The 21,187-nt window shown below is 49.3% G+C and overlaps 1 protein-coding gene across 2 annotated transcripts in view; it reads left to right on the top strand.

The window, feature by feature from the left end:
• Window positions 1–39: 39 nt before the first annotated feature.
• The window catches only part of CPSF7 (cleavage and polyadenylation specific factor 7), a 23,085-nt gene continuing 1,937 nt past the window's right edge, over window positions 40–21,187 (top strand). Inside the window, exons 1-10 of one of the 2 annotated variants that reach the window (XM_006026014.3) lie at window positions 40–54; window positions 147–249; window positions 6,905–7,123; window positions 7,916–8,019; window positions 8,516–8,661; window positions 10,655–11,063; window positions 11,330–11,448; window positions 11,563–11,731; window positions 11,965–12,138; window positions 19,252–21,159. In XM_006026014.3, the coding sequence (XP_006026076.1) occupies window positions 196–249; window positions 6,905–7,123; window positions 7,916–8,019; window positions 8,516–8,661; window positions 10,655–11,063; window positions 11,330–11,448; window positions 11,563–11,731; window positions 11,965–12,133 (1,389 nt within the window). In that variant the 5' untranslated portion in view covers window positions 40–54; window positions 147–195 and the 3' untranslated portion in view covers window positions 12,134–12,138; window positions 19,252–21,159. Of the gene's footprint in view, window positions 55–146; window positions 250–6,904; window positions 7,124–7,915; window positions 8,020–8,515; window positions 8,662–10,654; window positions 11,064–11,329; window positions 11,449–11,562; window positions 11,732–11,964; window positions 12,139–19,251; window positions 21,160–21,187 lie in introns of those variants that run through there. The other variant, XM_025206920.1, reaches the window with a different exon arrangement.

Genomic DNA, 21,187 nt, shown 5'->3' on the forward strand with positions numbered 1-21,187 from the left:
CCCACCCCCCCGGGGAGGCTGCGCGGGCGGGGTGGGGGAGGGGCCACGAGAGAGGTGGGGGTACTAGGGGAGGTTGGTTTTGGAGGGGGATGTGGCCAGGGCAGCCCCAGAGACTGACGGGCTGTTTCTTCCATTCCCCCGAGCAGTTACCTCTCTGCCTCCTGTTCCCCCACCCCGGCTCCGGCGCCCGGAAATATGTCGGAGGGGGTGGATCTGATTGACATCTACGCTGACGAAGAGTTCAACCAGGTAAGCAGAACAGGACCCTGAGTGGAGCCCTGTTGGGAGTCTGGCAGCCAGGGGACGGGGGAGGAAGCCATGCTGAGCTCCACAGCAGGCAGGAAGGCAAGGGGGGGCTCTTCCACCAGCACAGAACCAAAGTTACAGGCCAGCATTTTCTCAGGTGTGAAGGTGGAAGTCTAGGAACAGTGTTAGTTTGCTGCAAGTCTTGACTGAGGATCTCCAGGAAGCCTCTTAGCGCAGGTTTTGCTCGTGGTGTTATGGCAGGGAGGGGGGCAACATTGAGAGGTGGTAGGAGGAAGAGGTTCATGATGCCCCTGTCCAAAGCATTTGCAGAGCCGGGGATGATTTGAGAATCAGATCATCCTGCTTTGCAGAACAGGAGGGAAACGACCTTTGGGTAAAGAGACAGGAAGCAAAAAGTAGGAGAAACGTGTATTGAGTAACCATAATATGCCTGTGTGGGTTGTAGGCATGTAAATACAGGACCTTCCTGGGCTGCCTTGGAGCAATCGGGATCCCTGAAACTTCACAGGTTGTTACCCACTTAGATACCTTTCAGTTAACTGGCTACGAGCAGAGAGGTGCCATACTATGGGAAAGTCTCCTCGTAAGCAGGTAGCTGAGAGTCTATCCTGGATTTATTAGCGGGTGTGTGAATAATGGGGGGAAATTTGAACAAGTGATGGAGAGTGGCAAAAAATGCAGGGAGGGAAGGAGGATAGCTGAACACAGCAGTGCAAGCATGTTGGAGTTCAAGGAAGCAGATTTTGGAGAGTTGAGCAGTCTGGACACATGGATGCAAACGTGGCTCTTTGAAGATAAAGATGCTATGTAAATACGAAATCAGGCTGGAAGAAGGAAGGTTGGAGGATCGGTTGTTGCAACAGATTGGGCTTGCTTTCAAAAAGCAAAACATGAGGAACATGAAGTTGCCAGTTTTGCCCTGAGGGTAATAAATTTTCTGTTCCAGAAAGGTGATGGGTTATCAAATGAGAACATGCTTTAGGGTTTTTTTGGGGAAATTAACAGCAGCAAAAAGCATGGTGACAAGGGGAATGTGAGAAGCTTTTCAACTGTCTGGGAAGAAACAGAAGTGCTCTCTGGATGAATTAAATGAGAACAAAATTAAGGCTGGTTATAAAAATTGCTAAAATACTGAACTTAAGCCATGTACCAGTAGTCTGGTTGCATCCCCACACAGAAATTGGTCTCAATGTAAAAAAAATTCTTCCTTGGATATATTTATAGGGCATTGCCTGCAGCACTGGAAACATCCCAGGATGTAGCAGATCCCCTGCAAGGCTCACTCGTTTTTATGCTTTAATGTGACAGAATGGCATTCTGTGTTGTGCCCACTAAACCATATCAGCTCAGAAATACTCTTAATTTGCATGTGTCCTTGCAGTTGGCTTTTAACAAACAAAATCAAGACAATGCACATGACAGTTAGGAAAGTATTAAACCTGTTGCAGGTATTATCAAAACATGGTATCATACAGATTTGGTTGGCAAACTTAGTGAGTCGTTGGGAATTTTTTTTGAAAGGCCACTGGAGAAATACCAACAAGCTGAAGGAAAATAAGCATGGTACTGATCAGGGAAGGAAAAAAAACATGACCTTGGCAGTTAAGTTTGGAAAGTCTGGCAGTTCCTAATTTTTAAAAAAGAGAATCTGTTTATCTCTCAGAAGATAGCAGAGATATGGACATTTGGCTTGCTGGGTTATAAAGGAAAAGTCATACCCCTCATGTTTAATAACAGCTATCATGGTCTTAAAACCTTCTTATGCTGTAATATTAACCCAGGTTAGCTTGACTGAGAATTTTCACATGGCTTCAAAAGTGGCTGGAAAGATATTAACCAGGAAAGGTAATAAAACGCAAGGTATTGAGTTGCAAGGGATGTGTCTCCTAGGATGCTGAAGGAATTGATGTTGGGTCTGATCTTGCTCAGCTCTTCCATAATTTTCCGCAACTAGACAGTGGCAGTAATCGCAGATCCTACCTCAAAAGGAAGGACAGAAATGCTGAAGCCCTGTGGGATTAAGTATAAGCAAAAGGTGAGAACTAGTGCTGAAAACACATCCCTAATAGATTGGTGGTTGTTCTCCAACAGGCAGTGTACAGAGTTGAGGAGTAGAGATGATCATTAAGTTACAAGAAGCAAGATTTGTTTGATAAATATATTTTACTGGGAGAGAGATTAGACAAGCTTTTGGGCACAAAATGACAAAAATAAATAGAAATGATAAGTGAATAAAAGAGGTTATCAGAAGAGGTTTCACACATCATGGCTGCAATAAAACTGCAATAACATGGCTACAATAACATTACGTTAAGTTCCATTTTCTGTAGCTTTTTGCATGACCAGGCTATAACACTTCATTTTCAGTGGGAGTAAGAAATTTGGAAAGCAGTTATGGTTTTGTGGGGTGAAAGTAGCTAATGACAGCGTAAGAAGGGGTCTGTTACCCATCAGCTGGATCCCTGTCCCTTGGCAGAACACCATTTTTGCTTTATGATTCCTGAAACATCTTAGAATGGCATCTAAATGCTCTACAGAAATTGTTCAAATGCAAAATAATTTCCATGTCACAAAGCGGATGGATTTGTGCATTTTTTATTTTAATATACACATCCTTTAGCCCATTAATCCTTGAATGATCAAAGTAACCTGTTGAGAAACTGTGGCATTTGTGTTGCAGAGGAGAACTGGCAAATAGGCAATGCAGAAAACATATTGTTGCCATGCATTGCAGGTTGGTGTGTGCTGTAAAGTGCTCTCTTTGTTCCTGTCAAGCAAGGTGCAAGTGGACTGCTCAGCATGTGGAAAGACTGGACTTTTCAAGGGGAAGAGGATACTGGAGTCATTACATCTCAGGGTGGCGGAGGGGGGAGATGGAAAATAAACCCAGGGAAGATCTTCATGACCAGAATCCAGGCTGCAGAATGGTTTCCATTTTAACCCCTTTTGTATTTGATTACTTCGTTGTTCTGAAATTCACCGTTCAAGATGAAATTTCCAGGCCTGGTCTTTCACCAAATGTGATTGGTGAGGTACCTGCTAAAAATGAGTGCCAAAATACTTTCCCAGTTAAAGTTTGGGTAAGGTTCTCTGCTCCATACTGCTGCAATGACCCAAGGATAGAAAATGGAAACTTGGTATAGAAGTGGCCCTCACCAGTGAGAAGGGGCTTGTGGAACCAAATACAGATTCCTTCTTGTCATGACCATTCAAAGGTTATGTTTTGTTTCTTTAGTACAAGGCTTACTGAGTGCTCTCCTGGATACACAGTTTCCTCATCTTCAAGAAAAGTATAGGCTGAAGTTCTCAAATGCCCAGAGTGTTTAAATATACTGTATGGAATTGCATGGAAGTTGTGTTAGTTTGTGGTCTGTCTGCAAATCTTAGCTGTAGGGTGCAACATGCAGCACTTACATTACTCCCTGAATGTCTTGATAGGTCCTCCAGAGATGGTGTGGAAGTTGTCTTCTCTCTAAGATGTCTGCAGAAGAGACAGAACTCTTGCTAGTAGAAGGCTAGCATTGGAGAGGCAGACACGGGATAATGAGCCAACTATGGCCTTTCAGAAGGCACCTGCCAAAGCATAGCTGTTCTGTGCAACCTTCATTGTGGCATTTCCTAATTTAATACTACGTGCTGTGGAACCTGGGCACTTCATTGTCTCCTGGAATTATATGTACCTTGCCGCTTTTTCTTATAGTTTTGGATCCGTTATACTTAGTTTGGGACAGGGACTGTCTTGTTCTTTAAACATTGGCTGGCACACAAGGGTCCTGGTTTATGCCTGAGGCTTCTAAATGTTATTGCAATACAAATGCTAGTGGAGCAATTTATAGTAATGGGTAATTCTCTGCATATGTTACATTCCAGGAAAGTCAGTCTGAAAAATACCCAGTAAACAGTACTCAACATACACCCCAGCTTAAATATAGCATTGGGTAGATTGGGAATTTGAAGGCAGATTTAGGTCAATCACATTTGCAGCTGAGGAGCTTCCTAGTTAACTGGCTCATCTCTAGAATTGGTCTGGGAAAGGTGTGGTGTGACACATCAAAGCCCAGGCTTTAGAGAAGACTATGTATCTAAGTCAGTGACAAGAAACTGGCCTGTATTGGCAACAGAAACAAGCTGACAGGATGCTGCACTTGCATATCTGATGCTGTAGGAAGAGAATTATTTGGCAAGGCCAGAGTTGGAGAATTAGCATACAATCCTGTGTTGTAACATACACATGAAAGAGGGCAGAGCTGATCTGGTGTGTCCTTCACTAACCCTTTGTGCCTTTATAAAGGTGGTTGTTCCCTACCTTAAAAATAACCACTTTTGTCCCTCCCTGTTTTCTGGGGAGAACTTTGAAGGTAGACCCATGAAATGATAGTGTTCTCACTTTTGGCATTAAATGGAACACAGCACTACATGGTTAATTGATATGAAGGGGGAAGAGCTTCAAGGGCAGGCAAAGGGTTAAGCACACACTGCCCTTTATATATCTGATTCTCTCTCTGTGTGTGGATGACATAAGCCAAGAAGCAGAGGCAGCTCTCTGGTAAGATGGTGGCTCTGTTCCTGGATGCTTGCTGTAATCCTGCTCTTATCACCGGGAGACTTTGATCCCCTTGCTTTACAAATTATGCTAATGCTTAGTTGTAGAGGCCTTAGGGTTTGACTTGGATGGAGAAGCACAGCACAGAGGTCAGCTGAACTCAGCACAAATGCAAATGAAAGGGATTTCTGTCATCTGGGAGGAGTAGCCAATTTTGTCTTGGATTCCATAGCCAGGGGAACATAGTAAGTGTGAGGTGCAGGCCATCTTCTCAGGGAAGCAGGGAAGCAAGGGATGTCAGTATAATCTTGTACTGTCTTTACAGAAGCGTCCCTTTTCAGGACAGAGGGGTGATGGTAGGGTGTTGTTTTAAATGCTTTGCTATGGGCACTTCATTATTGAAAAGAGAGCAATTTGTTGAGGGGGGACTTCAGAAGGCAGCTGGAGGGGCTGGCCTGTGTGGAAAGATTAAGAACCTGCAACTTGGAAAAGTGGTTAACAGAATGTCTACCTGCAAAGCTGTTCACAAGGATGTGGCACTAATTCATGTTACAAAAGCAGTTGCAATTGGGATGAGTAGAGTGGGATCTGAGCAGGAACATTTTAGACCAGATATCTAGAAAACAGTCCCCATGCACAAAGACCTTTATGAAAAACATGGTCCTCAAAGAGTTCCTGGAGATTCTTCAAATGAGACTGGACCCAGCCCTAGGAAAAATGTGCACGGGACATTCCTAGAGTAGTTCCTAAAAACAAACTAAGATATGTCTTATCCTGGACTTCCATGATCAATAGCTCAGACTGGGATCCACCAAATGGGTCAGATCCTTGCACAACTGAAATCATTGGCATTTATGTCATGCCCTCAGGATGCATTTCGTCCTTTGCCAAAGGAACTGGAGTCTCCACAGATCTCTTTCAGCTGACACCAGGCCTGTGGCCTGTACTGGATTTACACTTCTGCTTCCATTGCTACAGTGCAGGAACAAAGGTACGCTTGATGAATTAAGAAAATTCAAAGGACAATAGCACTTGTAGCAGTAGTAGCCAAGATGAAACAATAAAATAAGGCTTGAAAATGTAAGACAGAAGAGCATCTGGTGGGATCAGGGGGAGGTTATCTTGAAAACAGCATAGCCCATGAGTTTGGATCACCGAAGTTAAGCAGGCTAAGCCTCAGTAGAAGGCCTTAAAGTAAGCCAAGTGCTCAAGTACTGCAGTCGGGGACACGCTTTTCTAGATTCTGGATTCAGCAGTTACAGTGATGCGCTTGTGGGATCAGAAAAACAGGCCCTGGCAACTCATGGTTGTAGTTGCCTTATGTTTCAGAAGAGCGGGAGCATTAGCCATGATGCCTTGACCAAGTTCTGCTCTGCCTTTGGGAATTTCCCCTATCATTTTGTTTGGACACAGCATTCTTCAGTTCTGTCCTAAACTGCTGTCTTGTTCCTGACCCAGAATGAGTTGCATCTCCTTCCAGGCATTTACTGCTGAGCCTTGTGGAGCCACCCCTACAGGGGACCATTCAGTTCTGCCTCTGGCCGTGGCAGAGTCACTGCCTCTGGTCCAGCTGCAGAGGTGATGTGGGGATGGCTGGAGCCCAACTGGATTTACAAGCTGCTGTCAACGAACAAAAATCCTCTGCTGATTTGTAATCGAGTTCATTCATTATTTGAAGTGTGTAGAATGCTGTGATGTGCAAGGGGCTTGGCAAACATATCGGAAAACTAGGGTTGTCCCAAGTTGCTCAAATGACGGGGTCATAATGCGAAGTGGGGATGTGGAAGATGCTGAGAGCCCTGGCAGGATGTTGGAATGTCCTCCCCAGGGCCTAGTACTGTTCCCTCTCTTTGGCTTCAGAGGGAAGAGTTTCTCGTGAGGCTCAGTCTGGGAGGAGAAGAGAACAGCTCTTCCTGTGTCATGGTCAGCTGAGCGTTTAATTTGTATGACAGCAAATTAGAGCTGCATGGGCAGGGCAGCCCTCCAGTACGCTGGACCATCCCTGGCCGTGGGTGTGGCTGACTGTTGCTGAGCTGGCCCAATGGGTTCTTTTGTAGCTCCTGGAAGAGCTTACTGGTTTCTTGCATCTCCCAGGACTCAGAGTTCAGTAATGCCGACCAGATGGACCTCTATGACGACGTGCTAGCAGCAAGCTCGCAGCCACCTGAAACCCGTACCAGCAGCTCAGAGCCACCGGTGGAGATTCGTCAGGAGCAATCTCCCAAGCCCAACAACAAGGCACCTGCCATCCTCTACACCTACAGCGGGCTGCGTAACAAGCGAGCTGCTGTCTACGTAGGCAGCTTCTCCTGGGTGAGTTGGGGACACTGATCCCAGCATGGGGTGCCGGGCAGAGGGGGGACACTTCTAGAAGACTGCTTCCTGGGCTGCTGTCTTAGCTTTCAAGAAAAGCAGATCAAGCTTGGTGAGATGGAATTAAACTGAAACCCTAACCATGTGGGGCCTGACTAGAAATCACATCCAGCGTACTTAGTGCTTAGGATCTAGTCCAGGGGAAAAGCAAATAACATGTCTGATGGCCTTGCGTTGTTATAAGGTGTGTGACTTGGCCTCCTGTAGAGTAGGTACATGAGCCATTGACCTGTTCGAGGCTAAACATTCCTTGGTGGTGTTTCTAGCAGAAGGGCCAAGGATTGATAGTTCTAGACATTAAGCTGTGTCTGCTACCCACCCTGTCAGGTCCTTCTAGTTCAAGGTTGAGTCATGTTAGGTGGTGTCTGGAGAAGCGTTGCTTTGGTGGGCTGAGGCCCTCTATCTCTGGAGCTGTCCACATGGTACTTTTTCCCAGACCTTATCACTGTAGTTTACAGATGCTTTCCTAGTCTTTTGCAGCCTCACAGGCAGAAAGCTAGGGTGTTCATCTGTGTATCTCCTTTTCTCCCTTTGAGCACATGTGCGGTGTCTGAAGTGTTGCCCATATTGAAGGGCTTTTAAGACCGTCCTAGTAGAGCTTGAAGAGGGAGGGCCTCGACATGTTTGAATGATAAGGCTGATACCTGAATTGTGGACACAGACATCCCCCCTCTCCCTTGCTAATCAGGCCTTTTGTTCTGATTCTGTATTTTATTACCTATTCTCACTCAGTGGACAACTGACCAGCAGCTGATCCAGATTATCCGTTCAGTTGGAGTCTACGACGTGGTAGAGCTGAAATTTGCAGAAAATCGAGCCAATGGCCAATCCAAAGGGTGAGAACTGCAGTAGGAAGTCCAAGGGCCTTCCTCCCAATGGCTTGGTCCATAGAACAAGTACAGCAAGGGGAAACTGTGGGGCTTTTGCTAGCAATGATTTGTCCCTGGGATTGCAGGGTTTACCCTATCTACCCTGTTAGTTAGCCATGCACCATTTGTCAGGGTACTGCCTGCTGGTGTCTGGAGAGGCACCTGTGGGAGTTTAGCTGAGCTGGACAGGGCTAAGGAAGAGGTGGTAGCTGATGGGGATACAGGTGGCTGGTGCTCAGCATGTGATGGCCTGGATTCAGTTACTTCAGTTGTTAGCAAGGGATGAAGGTTGATGCTATTTGCTGCCTGAGCATGGCAGCAGGTGTAGACAGAACCCCTGCCCCCACTTCACACTGCTAAATGGATTGCCTCATAAATGGTGGGAGGGGCCTGACTCTGGGATGGGGATATCACACCACGGTTCAGTCAGGAATCTACTTTCATACTGTGGCTCTCCCCTCAGGTATGCAGAGGTGGTCGTCGCCTCTGAGAATTCAGTCCACAAGCTTCTGGAGCTGCTACCTGGCAAAATTCTCAATGGGGACAAGGTGGAGGTGAGGCTAGCCACCCGGCAGAACCTGTCGCAGTTTGAGGCGCAGGCACGGAAACGTAAGTTGAGGCAGGTGCGCCTCTGGGTGTGGGAGGGGGTGCTGGGTGTGCAAGGAAGGGAGACTCCCAGTGGGCCCTGGAGATCTTGAGCAGAGCTTAATCAGTCTAAACCAAACCCTTGGGGTGGGAGGGTGAATTCTCTGGAGTCTGAGTGTTTTTCCAATTGCTGCTGAGTCTGACCAGATCCTGACCCGAGTCTTTATGATCCCCTTTTAGGTGCTCATTCACTGCGAAGATCCCTCGTAGCCTCCTCCTCCTCCTCTCCAAACTGAATGGGCTTAAGCTCTTCAGCCTATCATCATAGCTAAGACCCTCCATATCTATTAGTAGCTCTTCTCTGGATCTTCTCCAGAATTTGTACATCCCTGCGGAGGTAAGGTGCCCAACACTGGATGCAGTGCTCCAGCTGGGGCCTCACCCTGGGCCTTGTACAATGGCCTTAGGTGGTCTCTCTTCTTCAGTCTGTATTGATCGGACAGCCCGGCCTAGTGCCAGGGGGTGCTGTGTAGCTGGAGGGATCATCTTTCCAAGGACACTTTTTTGATAAAAAGCTGACCACCTGTGGTCCTTGTAGATCTCATGGCACATTGCATAAGAGAGAAATTGTTACCCCCAAGTGCCTGGCCAAAATCTACTGGAGTAGTGATGTCCTGTCTTCATACTCCCTTTGCAGTTTTCTGCTGGATGCCAAAATCTCCATTGCCTGTCCTGAACTGTTAGTTAATGGCACTGTGCACTATCAGACCTCTGTTGTATTCCACTGTAGAGGTAGCTGCTTTTTGGTGGAGGGTGTTAGGTCCACTTATGTCCCTTACTTCATGTGGGTATTGTGAGGCCTTAAGTTTTGTCCGCACTGGGGACTGGCCTGACCTGTTACTGTGCTGATAAAAAACAGTATGGATGACCAATACTGTGTGCAGATGCAGCTTGTGCCTGCTTGAAACCAGGCTGAGCTGCTCCAATGATGGCAGTTCAGAGCAGTTTACCTTGCATATGCTTCAGCTGGGCATAACAGCTATTATAGGCCAGGTTTCTGGTGCAGACAAAGCCCTAATGACCCCCCAGCACTTTGATTTTGTGCTGGAAGGGGCTGAAGAAGGGAAAGTTTCTTTGATGCAGTGTAACCTCCTTTGTCTTGATCCTAAAGCGTCCTTAGACAGCTTAAAGTCCTCTTGGTTCCCTTAGCTACCCACTTCCTTGTCTGCTGCAGACCAAAGCCTTTGAGACCTTGTCAGTATCAGCATGTAGTTACTTCCCCTGAAGTCCTTGGTGGCCTTCAGAGTTTTGGCTCTCCAATGTGTCACCGTAAGTTGTCTCATCTGACAGTCCTGCCAGGCCTTTCCCCATCCACTCCCCTCAAGTACCACAGGCTCTCTACATCACTCCTGGTACTGGCAGGATTTCATTCTGCCATGCAGGCCCAAACCAGTGCTGGCATTAACCAACCAGTAAGAAAGCTCTGACTCACCCAGTGCCCTGGGATCTCTCTCTGCTGTGACCTGTTGCCATTTCTCATGGCTCTTAGCTTCTGCCTGTATAACCCATCTGCTTTGCAACTTCGGTACCCCATGTTACTATGGTCTGGGCCAGCCGGTCCAAGAACAAAGTGTCTGTGGGACACTGTGTTGGAAAATTGATTAATGTCTTGATGGAGAGTGTGACGCCTTTTTGAGGCCCTTGGAAGTGGAGGCTACGTTTGACTGGCTGGATCTTTCTCTCAGCACCTTGAGATATGCTGAAATCGGATGTGTGGCAATTGGGGGAGGAGGGCTCTGATGGAGAGTTGGGGAGGGAAGCAGGGGGATTGGCTTGGGGTTGAGGGGACAGGACTTCCTTCCCGTAGTCACTGAGTTGTTACATAGTCCCACCCTGCCCTACCCATTATGCAGGGTTCTGGGGAATACTGGGACATCTGCTTCCATGAGTTTGACTTTGAGGGCTGGGACTGCCCTGGTGCTTACAGCCTATCTCCCTTGTTTGTGCTGGCTGACAGGTGTGCCACCGAGGGCTCACTCCCGGGACTCTACCGATTCCATGGATGGCCGTGCCACCCCAACGGAGAATGCCATTCCGTCCACCCGCGTGGAGAAACCCCCTTCCATGTTGCCTTTCTTCAACCGCCCCCCTGCCCTCCTTCCCCTCATGGGCCTGCCACCCCCGCCCATCCCACCCCCTCCCCCGCTTTCCTCCAGTTTTGGAGTTCCACCTCCCCCACCTGGCATCCACTGCCAGCATCTCATGCCTCCGCCTCCTCGACTCCCCCCTCATTTGGCTGTGCCACCCCCTGGGGCTGTCCCTCCTGCCCTGCATCTCAACCCTGCCTTTTTCCCCCCACCAAATGCAACACTGGGCCCCCCACCTGATGCCTACGGCAAGGCTGTGGCACCGTATAACCACAGCAGGTAAGAGCACTTCAGGCCTGTACTGGGTGTGGTGAGGAGGGGCAAGGGCTTCACTATTCCATGCCTCAGACAAAAAAAACTAAAGTAGTTGTTCCAGTGGGGAGGGGTTCTCCTGGATTCCCAGCAGCACTTGAGGTCTTGCCCTCTATTAGCTGGTCATTGGCTTTCTCAACTACGTGGCAAGCACACTGGGTTTGAGGGGCTTTACCCCTGCACCACATCCCACCCCTGGCTTGATCAATAAGTGTGTGCTATCTTCTGTGCAGTCGGGAACTGGGCCATCCACCTCCCCCTGTGAGTGAAGCAGAGTTTGAGGAGATCATGAACAGGAACCGAGCGATTTCTAGCAGTGCCATTTCCAAAGCGGTGTCTGGAGCCAGTGCAGGTAACAGCTGTCAACTGCTTATCCCTCTGCCTACCTCCCTTGTCCCTGGATTGTGTTCTTGCTATGCCCCTGCTGTCCACATTTCTCTTAACCCTCTCTTCTGTGTTCCTGCAGGGGATTACAGCGATGCCATTGAGACTTTGCTCACAGCTCTTGCTGTCATCAAGCAATCCCGTGTAGCCAATGACGAGCGATGCCGCGTCCTCATCTCCTCCCTCAAAGATTGTCTCCATGGGATTGAAGCCAAGTCATATAGCACGGGTGCCAGTAGTAGCTCTTCCAGGTAAACCCTTGCTAGTGAAAGCCTGAAGTGAGAACCTTTAGGACTCACTTGACTGAGTGTTGGTCTGGTACAAAAGGGCTTTAAGGCCCTGTCTAGGAGGTGGGGGGAGGGAGCTAGCAGCACAACTCATCAGGAAGCTGTGTTCCTCTTGACATCCTCAAGGGAGGGGAAAGGGGGTCAACATCTGGCAAAGAAAACTTGTGAGAGACTAGTGGTCTGGCCTTTTCTTCCAGAAAAAGACATCGGTCTCGGGAGAGGTCACCCAGCCGGTCTCGCGAGAGCAGCAGGAGGCATCGGGACCTGCTCCATAATGAGGATCGGCATGAGGATTACTTCCAAGAAAGGAACCGGGAGCACGAGCGACATCGGGACAGGGACAGAGAAAGGGACCGGCACCACTGAGTTAGGTGAGCCCATCCTCCATCTGGCCCTCATGGGCTACAGGGCCACCCTCCCTTGGGTTCTATGGCAGTGCTTCTATATGTGCTGAGCAGCCTCCACTATGTCCAGTTCCTCCATCTTCTCCATCCAAGGCTATCATGACAGCCTCATCCTGGCAGTAACATAGTGAGGTATCCATCTTTGGTCCACTAGATCCCAAGCCTCTAATCATCATTCTTTCCCTGCAGTGTGCACCCAAGAGGGAAATAATTCTCAGGGGGAGAGAAAATGAGAATGGTCTCTTCTGATGGTCACTAAATATTCAGTACTACACTCCTTCACTGGTGTCTTCCATTGGAACTCCAGCCAGCTTTGGTGCTGCATGCTAACAGGCCCAGCTCACCTCCCTTGGAGTTTCACTCCATAGTTCCTTCTTGCATTTCTGTCTGTTCTACATGCTCTTTGCTGAAACAGTAAATGGCAGAGAGCTATTTCCCTGCTTTTTGCAGACTCTTCCTAGCATCAATCCAAATAGTGCAAGGATAGGGCTTTCCTCAGTCAGATCTTGCTTTCCTTGGTGAGAAATGCTGCGGGAATGAAATTCCCTGTCGGAACGGGCCTGCCTTTGGATGAGCCTCCAGCTCCTTGATAGTTCTCTTGCTGCTGCTTCTGTTTATCTGAGAAATGTGTGTCAGTCTGTACTGTTGAAGAATGACTTGGCTGGGGAGAGCTGGATTTGCCCTGTGATGTTGACTGGGCTTGGTGTAGAAGGAAGTCAGTGGTGTCAATAACTCCAGTGCCGAGGTCCTAGGGAATCTTATATTAAATTTTGGCTGCCATCGTACAACCATTTACTGCTCCTTTTGCTCTGTCGGGTCCATGCAAGCTGTGTGTCAAGATTTAGAGGAAGCTTTGACCCAAGCACCATCCCTGACTTTTAAAGTAAAGTGCCACATTTGCTGTAGGGAAGAACAATGGAGGGCACTCAGGATGGGTATGAGAGCCCAGCCCTGCCAGCCACATTACCAGGCAAGAGTTGTGCTTGTGGCTCTTTGAACCACATTTAAAGCCCTTAGACACAATCAAAAAAGTGCCCATCAGATACGCCTTGAAGGGAGGAGGTCAGATCCAGAAAAGTTATCAGATCCAAGGACCTTCACACTGCCCTACTTTTGAGCTGCTCACTTAAGAGAAAACGTGTCACTTAAAACAAGCTAATTCAGAAACTACAGAACCCCAGTCCAATACCCATTCATGACGTTCCATCAGAGCTCTCCTGTCCTGTCAGATCATGGTTCAGATCATGCTGGTATTTGGTGTCCACCCAGCCTCTGATTCTGTTGTTGAGCTGGATGGCTTTAAGGCTGCAGACTAGCCTCTGGTATCATATAAAGAAGTAAAGACTTTTTTGAGGAAGTCCCATCATGTAGAAGGTCTCTCCATTTTGGGCTTCAGCACACCACCTAGTCTGCCCCTGAGGTGAGGTGTGGGATGGCTTTATGTCCCTAAGAGTCTGTGTGGAAGAGTAAGCTTGGATTCTTTGTGCTGCTTTCCCTGTATTTCTTGACAATAGAGGTGGTCTTCTCTTGAAATGGTTAGTCTGGTGTTTGAGTACCCTCTCCTCCCAGGGCTGTGCTTGCAGTTTGAATTTGTTTCAGTATCACTTAAAGGCCTCAATATGGGGCCTAAATATGGCCCCTTTAAACTAAACCTTTGTTCTCCAAGAAAATCTGTATTCAACCTCTGTTTGCTTCTAGAGCAGAGGTGGGCAAAATATGGCCTGTGGGCTAGATCCAGCCCAATTGATTTTATCTGGCCTGCAGGCAGGCGGTGCAAGCAGCAACACTGCACAGCAGGCACTGGGCAAGCCGTGTTTGGGTCCCGGCTTCTGCTGGCGGACAGCATGGGCAGTGGCTCTGGCTCCAATCTCTGCTGGCATCATGGGGGATTCAGGGTGGGTGGAAGCAGCCCTGCCTGACCAGCACCAGGTGGCAGCCAGGGAGCTGGAGTTTGGCCCACCCAGGGCCTGTGGGGCTGGACTGTATCTCCCAAGTGCCATGGGAGACGCTGGGTGGAAGCAGCCCCACCTGCCTGCCTCACACTGCAGTGCCAACAGAGGTCAGGGCCTGAGCATAGCTCACCCAGGGCCTGCTGCACGGAGTAGGGCGGCCGGGGCTACTTCCGCCCAGCATCCCCTGTGGAACCCAAGTACAACTCATCCAACCTCTGCCTGCGAGGGATGGAACCAGGACATGGGCCTCCATACTGTCCTTTCCCGTGCTGCCATCAGGGATCCTGGGAGCTGCAGGGTTGGAGTGTGGGGGCATGTGTGTGCGTGCACAAGCATGTGTGTGCCAGGAGCCCTGATGGAAGGGCAGAACAGCATGGAGGCTCGTGACCAAGCTCTATCCCGACGGGCAGAGGCTGGACCCAGCTGGGAGTGGCCTCTCTGTGGCGCCCCCTAGGCTCTGCCAGCCAGCTCTGCATAGCTATACGGCACCTCTCCCCCACTGCCAGCAGGTGCCCGGGCCAATAAATGCAGGTAACTGCTGGGTGCCCTGATCAGTGCTGGGGAGCAGAGACCCCTGAGCTGCAGCCAGTGCCAAGGGAAGGGGCCCCACGTTCACTGGCTTGACCTGGCCAGGCTTGGCTGGCTGTGCGCTACAGTTGTGGATATGACTGGCAGGTGTCAGCTCCGAGCTCTAGGGTGAGTGGGTGGTGGGGAGCCAGGGTGTGTTACAGCCCCAGGTGGGCTCATGCTCCCTTCTGGTGCCAGCCCTGGCCTGACTGTGGGGAGCTTGTGCATGTGTGTATGTCCCTTAACAGCTTACCAAAACTGGTTAAGTGGCTCTCCAGCCCAAATAATTGCCCACCCCTGTTCTAGAGTGTCTGCATAGCCCAGGGAGACGCGCTGGTCTTGTGACTAAAGCAATGAAGGGAAATGAAAGTACTGGTCCTATTCCAAATGTTGTTGATTGCAGTGATCTTTGGCAAGTTGTTTTTTGCCTTGGTTTCCCACTGATCACTTGAGAATAGTATTTTCCTACCTCCTGAGGGCTTGGGGGCCTGGTCCGTTACACATGGAAGTCCTCTGATCTCCAAATGAAAAATGCTTTAGAATTGGCCACTATAGTCTGGTGTTGTTCACACTTTTGTATAAAGTACTTTCAGGAGAAGTCCTCCTTCAACAGCAGGGAAGATGGATGTAAACTGATTTTTCAATTGTATTTGGGTTATTCTTTAAAGAGATGTACATTCTCATTGCTTGATATAACCATTATAATGTAGATTTATGACTAGAGCAGGGGTGGGCAAAATATGGCCCACTTAGGAGCTTTAATCCAGCCTGCCGTAGGTCCCTTGGTCCTGCCTGGCCAAGGCACCCCCCAGCCGTGGCACGTCCTGCCGCCCCTTGGGCAGACAGCGGAGCTGGTGTGGCTTCATGACTGGATTGCCTTTTGAGGCAGCCCAGGCAGCGGTGGCTTCTTCTGACTGCCGCTGCTGCTGGCCCCAGCCCTGCAGTACCGGTGGGAACCCATATGCACAGCCCCAACCTGGCCCGTCCTGCACCTGCTCCAGACTTGCCTGTCCAGGCTGAGCAGCAGCAGCAGTGGTGGCTGCTGGGCCGAAACTTGCTCTTGCTCCACATGTGGGGAAAAGCGGACCCTCTTTGCGCTTGCCACTGCCTGGCCCTTCCTGATTCTGGAGCCTGCACTGTGCTAGGCAGCCCTGCATCTCTGCTGTCGTCACCACCACTTGGGCTGCCTTGTGGCTGCTCTGTACTGCCACCATTGCCCCTCTGGGTAGCCTGGAGGTGGTGGTGATGGCAGCAGAGACACAGGGCAGCCCAGCACAGCATGGGCTCCAAGCGGCTGCAACAGAAAGGTCTGGTAGTGGGGAGGGGGAGGGGCTGCTTTCCCCCATGCCAAGCAACAGTTCCTGCCGGGCACCTACCGCTGCTGCTGCTGTTCAGCCTGGATGGCCGAGTCTGGAGCAGGTGTGGGGCGGGCCAGGTCAAGGCTGTGCCTAGAAAGGCAGTCCAGCCATGGAGCCGTCCCAGCCCTGCTGTGGGCCCAGGGGGCAGCAGGATGCGCCACAGCCAGGTGGTGTGGAGCAAGCATAGGGTGGGCTGGGGCTACGTGCTGTTGGCGGTGCTGGGGAGGTGCCACAGGGTGCATAGGCTCCAGGTTAAGGGGCGGGTACTCACTGGCTTAGTGGGGTGCATGCGGGGGGGCTCCCATGCACACCCCACCACACCGTTCCCCACACAGTCACACACTCCACAAACACTGCACCCTCCCCACAAACCCCATACCTCCCACACACACACCTGTGTGCCTCTGTGGGTAGCCCTGCTCACTGCTACATGCGTACACATGCACCCACACACACACCTCCAGCCACCCTTTCCCTCCACACACCCCGCAACCCCCCACAAGCCCCATACCCACATATACCCCCGCACCCTCCCCCATACCCTACATACACACACATACATCCACACCCTGCACAAACCCCATACCCACCCACCCATACCCCCTACACCCCCTGCAATATACAACAGTAACACTTCATTTTGAGCAATTGTGGAATCACCTCTATATACATAACACAAATGCACACAAATCAGGACAAAAATATTAAAAAAAAATAAAATTAAAGTACGTTATTGTGGATGTTTGATTTTTAGTATATAAGTTGTTGTTTTTTTCCGGTTCCAAGATGGCAAATCCCCACTCTAAAAGGAGTACTTCTGGGGGGCAAAGGGAGGGACTTCTGGTGGCAAAGGTCAGGGTTTGGGGGCAGGATTTCCTGTCCCAAGATGGTGACCAGGGGGCGAGGTGCCTGTCAAGGGGCAGAGCCACCCTTGTGGCCTCAATAGCTCACCGAAACTCATTAAGTGGCCCTCCAGCTGAAATAATTGCCCACCCCAATATAGAGCCTTTAAGCCAGCAATTCCCAAACTATGGGTCATGACCCCTAATGGGGTCTCAACATCAACATGGGGCCACAGGGGGGAGGGGCAATGGGTTGTGAGTGAGGAGCCATGCTGAGGAAATGGGGCCATAAATGGAGTCATGCTGAGGAAAATTTTGGGAAGCACTGCTTTGAGCTATATTTCATAGATATTAGGGCAGGGGCGGGCAATTATTTTGGGCAGAGGGCCGCTTACTGAGTTTTGGCAAGCCATCGAGGGCCGCATGATAGGCAGCCGGGGCAGATAAATATTGATTTTTCTAAATTTTTTAGGGGCCCCGCAGGCTGGATAGAATGGCCTGGTGGGCCGCATTTTGCCCACCCCTGAATTAGGGGCTAGAAGGGACCTCGTGAGATTGAGTTCAGCCCCCCTGCCAGAGGCAGGAAGTCTGTGGGGACCTAATGATCCCAGCAAGATAAGCATCCAAATGCCTTTTGAATGAGTCCAGAGTAGGTGCTTGCATCGCCTCTGGGGGGAGTCTGTTCCAGACCATGGGCACTCGGACTGTGAAGAAGTTTTTCCTTATATCGAGTTTGAATTGGCCTTCTAGAAGTTTGTGGCTGTTACACCTAGTTATCTCTTGAGGAGCCTGGGTGAACAACTGTTCTCCCAGATCCTGGTGCACCCCCCTTATACATAGGCTGCTACAAAGCCTCCTCCCCCCGCCTTCTCTTTTCCAGGCTGAAGAGTCCCATGTATCTCAGCCTCTCCTCATAAGGCTTGCTCTCTTGGCCTTTGATCATGCGGGTGACTCTCCTCTGGACTCGCTCAAGCTTATCCACATCCCGCCTGAAGCGGGGGACCCAAAACTGGACGCAGTACTCCAGCTGCGGCCTCACTAAGGCCAAGTAAAGCAGGAAGATGACATCCCTGGTTTTGCTAGAGATGCATCGGTGGATGCATGCCAGAGTTTGGTTTGCTCTGCCGGCCACAGCATCACATTAGGGGCTTCTCTTTCAATACTTATTTGAGCATTGCATTGATTAATGTTCTTAGATCCATATTCATTTTACATTTAACTATGTTCAAAAATGGAGAGTAAGATATTGCATAGTTATTGGATAATTCACTTTTTGTTCACAATTTGGGACAGGTAGCTTCATTGCGGGGGCGGGACTGGGTACAGTATGCAAAAACATGTTTTATTTAAATAAAACAACTTCACATGTTTTGGATGCATACAAATCTCTTATCAAAACATACTTTACATTTGCAACCAAATCAGTTATGGAATAATGATTAGCTGTAATTATTTCAGGTGAGCCTGAAAGAATTTTCAGATATGTCTAAGTGAACATGACTGAAATTTTAAGTTAATACTCATTTAGAGTCTCTTGAACATAAGTCTCTCAAGTACTTGGGCTTTTCTTCACACTTTTAAAACTAGTAGGTCTTATCCTCTCCCATAGTGTTTTATTCAAGCTGAATTTCCGTAAGCCATGGATTCAGCGTGTGTGTGTGTGTGTGTGTGTGTGTGAAATGTTTTTTTCATTGAATTCTGATCTCATTTAAACAGGCTTGCTTTAAATAGAAAATCTTGTAATTTTGAATAACAAAATAAGAAAAAAACCTGACTTTGATCCTTTAAAAAAAAAAAAAAAGACTGGCTTCTATCACTCCTATCATGAAGCTCATAGTGTTTATTCCAGACCAGTCTAGAACATGCTACAGTTATTGCGTACTTCAATGAAAAGGATTCCCAATTACTGTGCCAGTACAAATTCTCTTGGGCTGTCTCTGACCTTCTGACTGTCTTCCCCATATGAGTTGGGTCTCATGCACCATGGCAAACATCAACGTCCTTGCTGGTATCCTAAGATGACTGACCATGAAGAGGGGAGAATGGTGAGCAGGGAGAAACTGGCCTTCATGAACTCTCCCTGCGGATGGAGGACTTCTCTCTAAGGCTGCTGATCCTGCACCTTAATTTTGCCAGCACCAAATTTGCATGAAGATGAAAGTTTTAGAACAGCCACCTAGTTTTTGGAGGAGTCTGGTGTGTGGGAGTAGGACAGGAAGGGGCTCTTTGTCTGCCATTTAAGAAACATGCTTGGGGCCAGATTTGCTATACAGACCCCATTTATTTCATTTGATACATGAGTTTATGGGTACTGTAGTAGTGAAAGACTCTAACCCGTTTGTCTTGTTTTGTCCCTTGCAGGAGTTTGGTTGGAAAGTAAATGTTTTTTTTTTTTTAATGGACTTGTATCTCCTCACCTCGATCAGGACTAAAGGATGGAGGCTGCTCCACCCCCACCCCCTCCCTCCCTCCTCCCCGCTGTCCCCAGCTCCCTCCAGGCACCCAAGGAAAGACATGCTACCTGTTGGACTCTAGCCAGCACACCGTGGCCTTGGGACTCATGCTCTGCTTGTGCTTGTTGCTGCTGCTTCCTGGGGAAATGCTGGAAGACATGGAGTTGGGAAGGGATTGCGTCAGGCCACTGTGACCAGGGACTGCTCCAATCCATGGATACTCGGACCCAAAGAGAAATGGTGCTTTTCCATGGAAGCTTGCGAGCTCTTTCCTCTCTGTGGCCTTCTAGGGGGTATCTGGAAGGGAACCAACCCCCCGCCCCCCTTGTGTGCACTGAGGAAGGTTGGAGGTGCATGTACTGCAGCCCAGTGTTTGATAGGCTGGACTCACTGGGACCCTGTATCCAAGTCCTTCCACAGTGCACTGTCTTCATGCCGTGTTTGGGGAGGCCCCCTAAGAAGCATGAGCCTTGATCCCAAGCAGTTTCAGTCCTGTTCTCTAGCCCATTGTACACAGCTTAGATGGCAGTATATCCCCTGTCTTTGATATAGGGCAGTCTGGCTGTTGCTTCCCATCTGCTCTCTGTGCTCCACCTTTTGGTTCCTGAAGGCTTTTCCAAGTCCTCTCCTCCAGGCAAGTTTGCCTAAAACAGAGAAAAACTCTTGTGGAAAAGAGCCTCTTCCTGTCAGGGCCTGGAGGTGGCCTCCTTACTGGACTCAGCATTATTGGCTCTCCATCTCTGTGCTTAAGCAATAACAGCTCCGCTTCACATTTTTTTGAATGGAAGTGCTGGCCTCCTCCCCGAAAGAGCTCTTTCCTTGTTTTAGAGGAAGCACCTTGCGTAGAGACCTGAAGATTGCAATGTCGGTGGATGGAGGAGGGACAGAATTGGGCGCTGGCTGGAGAAGCTGGACTGCTGATAATCACGAGGGCTTTTTATCATTTCTACATGACATTAGGTTGAGCAGATTCTTTAGGGACAGACAGTTCCCCTCCCCAGCATCAACCACTGAGTTTTCTGGCCTCCTTTTAAGAAATGCTGTAGGAGTGGGAACTTCCTCTCAAGCACTATGCCTGAGTCTTCTTTAGGCAGTACTGCTGCTTCTTTGCTGTTGGTCTGCAATGCCCAGTCTTGGATGAAGGATGTGGAGCAGCCTGGCCAAGGGAGCCTCAGTGCCAGTTTCAAAACACGGGGCTTGAAACAGCCAAGCGGTCCCAGTGGCGTGATGCCTGAAGGAGCGGGGAAATGTAACCACCATTTCCATCGTGGCTTGGTGTCTCGACTGGCAGGTTTGGAAGGCCAATGGGATATGAGGCTTAACAGCGACCTGTTTCCTTGAACAAAGGCCCAAGTAGCCAGAGAGCAGCCTACGGTTGTAAAACGACTTGCCACTATGCTGATCTGAGGAGGTGCCAGTAGAAACTATGTATCCCAGCATGCTGTTCTTCAGTAACCTGAGGGAGGCTGAACCCCATGGATAAAGGGTGCATGCTGGGAGCTGTAGTCTCCAGCAGCTGCACCACTCTGAGATTATGACAGCAGCCATCTACAGCACGTGACAGCTCCTGGCACACTGATAGCCTTCACATGGGCAAAGCTTGGCTGTTCCCCTGCTGGAGAAGGGAGAGAGGGTAACTTCCAGCAGAGGGTGCACAGCCCATCTTGGGGGGCTTGTCTGTAGAGTAGTACCTCCTTAGGAACTGGACTTGTGTGGGGAACCCAGTTTCTGGATGTCTTTTTACAAACAAAAAGCATATGTAAACTAAACTGAGGTGACAGCTTAAAAGTGTAAAATATTGGGGTTGGGGGGGAACAATTAACAAGGAAGGACTCCTGGTTTGG

Source organism: Alligator sinensis, unplaced genomic scaffold (genome assembly GCF_000455745.1).
Source record: "Alligator sinensis unplaced genomic scaffold, ASM45574v1 scaffold437_1, whole genome shotgun sequence".
NCBI classification, from domain to species: Eukaryota; Metazoa; Chordata; order Crocodylia; family Alligatoridae; genus Alligator; species Alligator sinensis.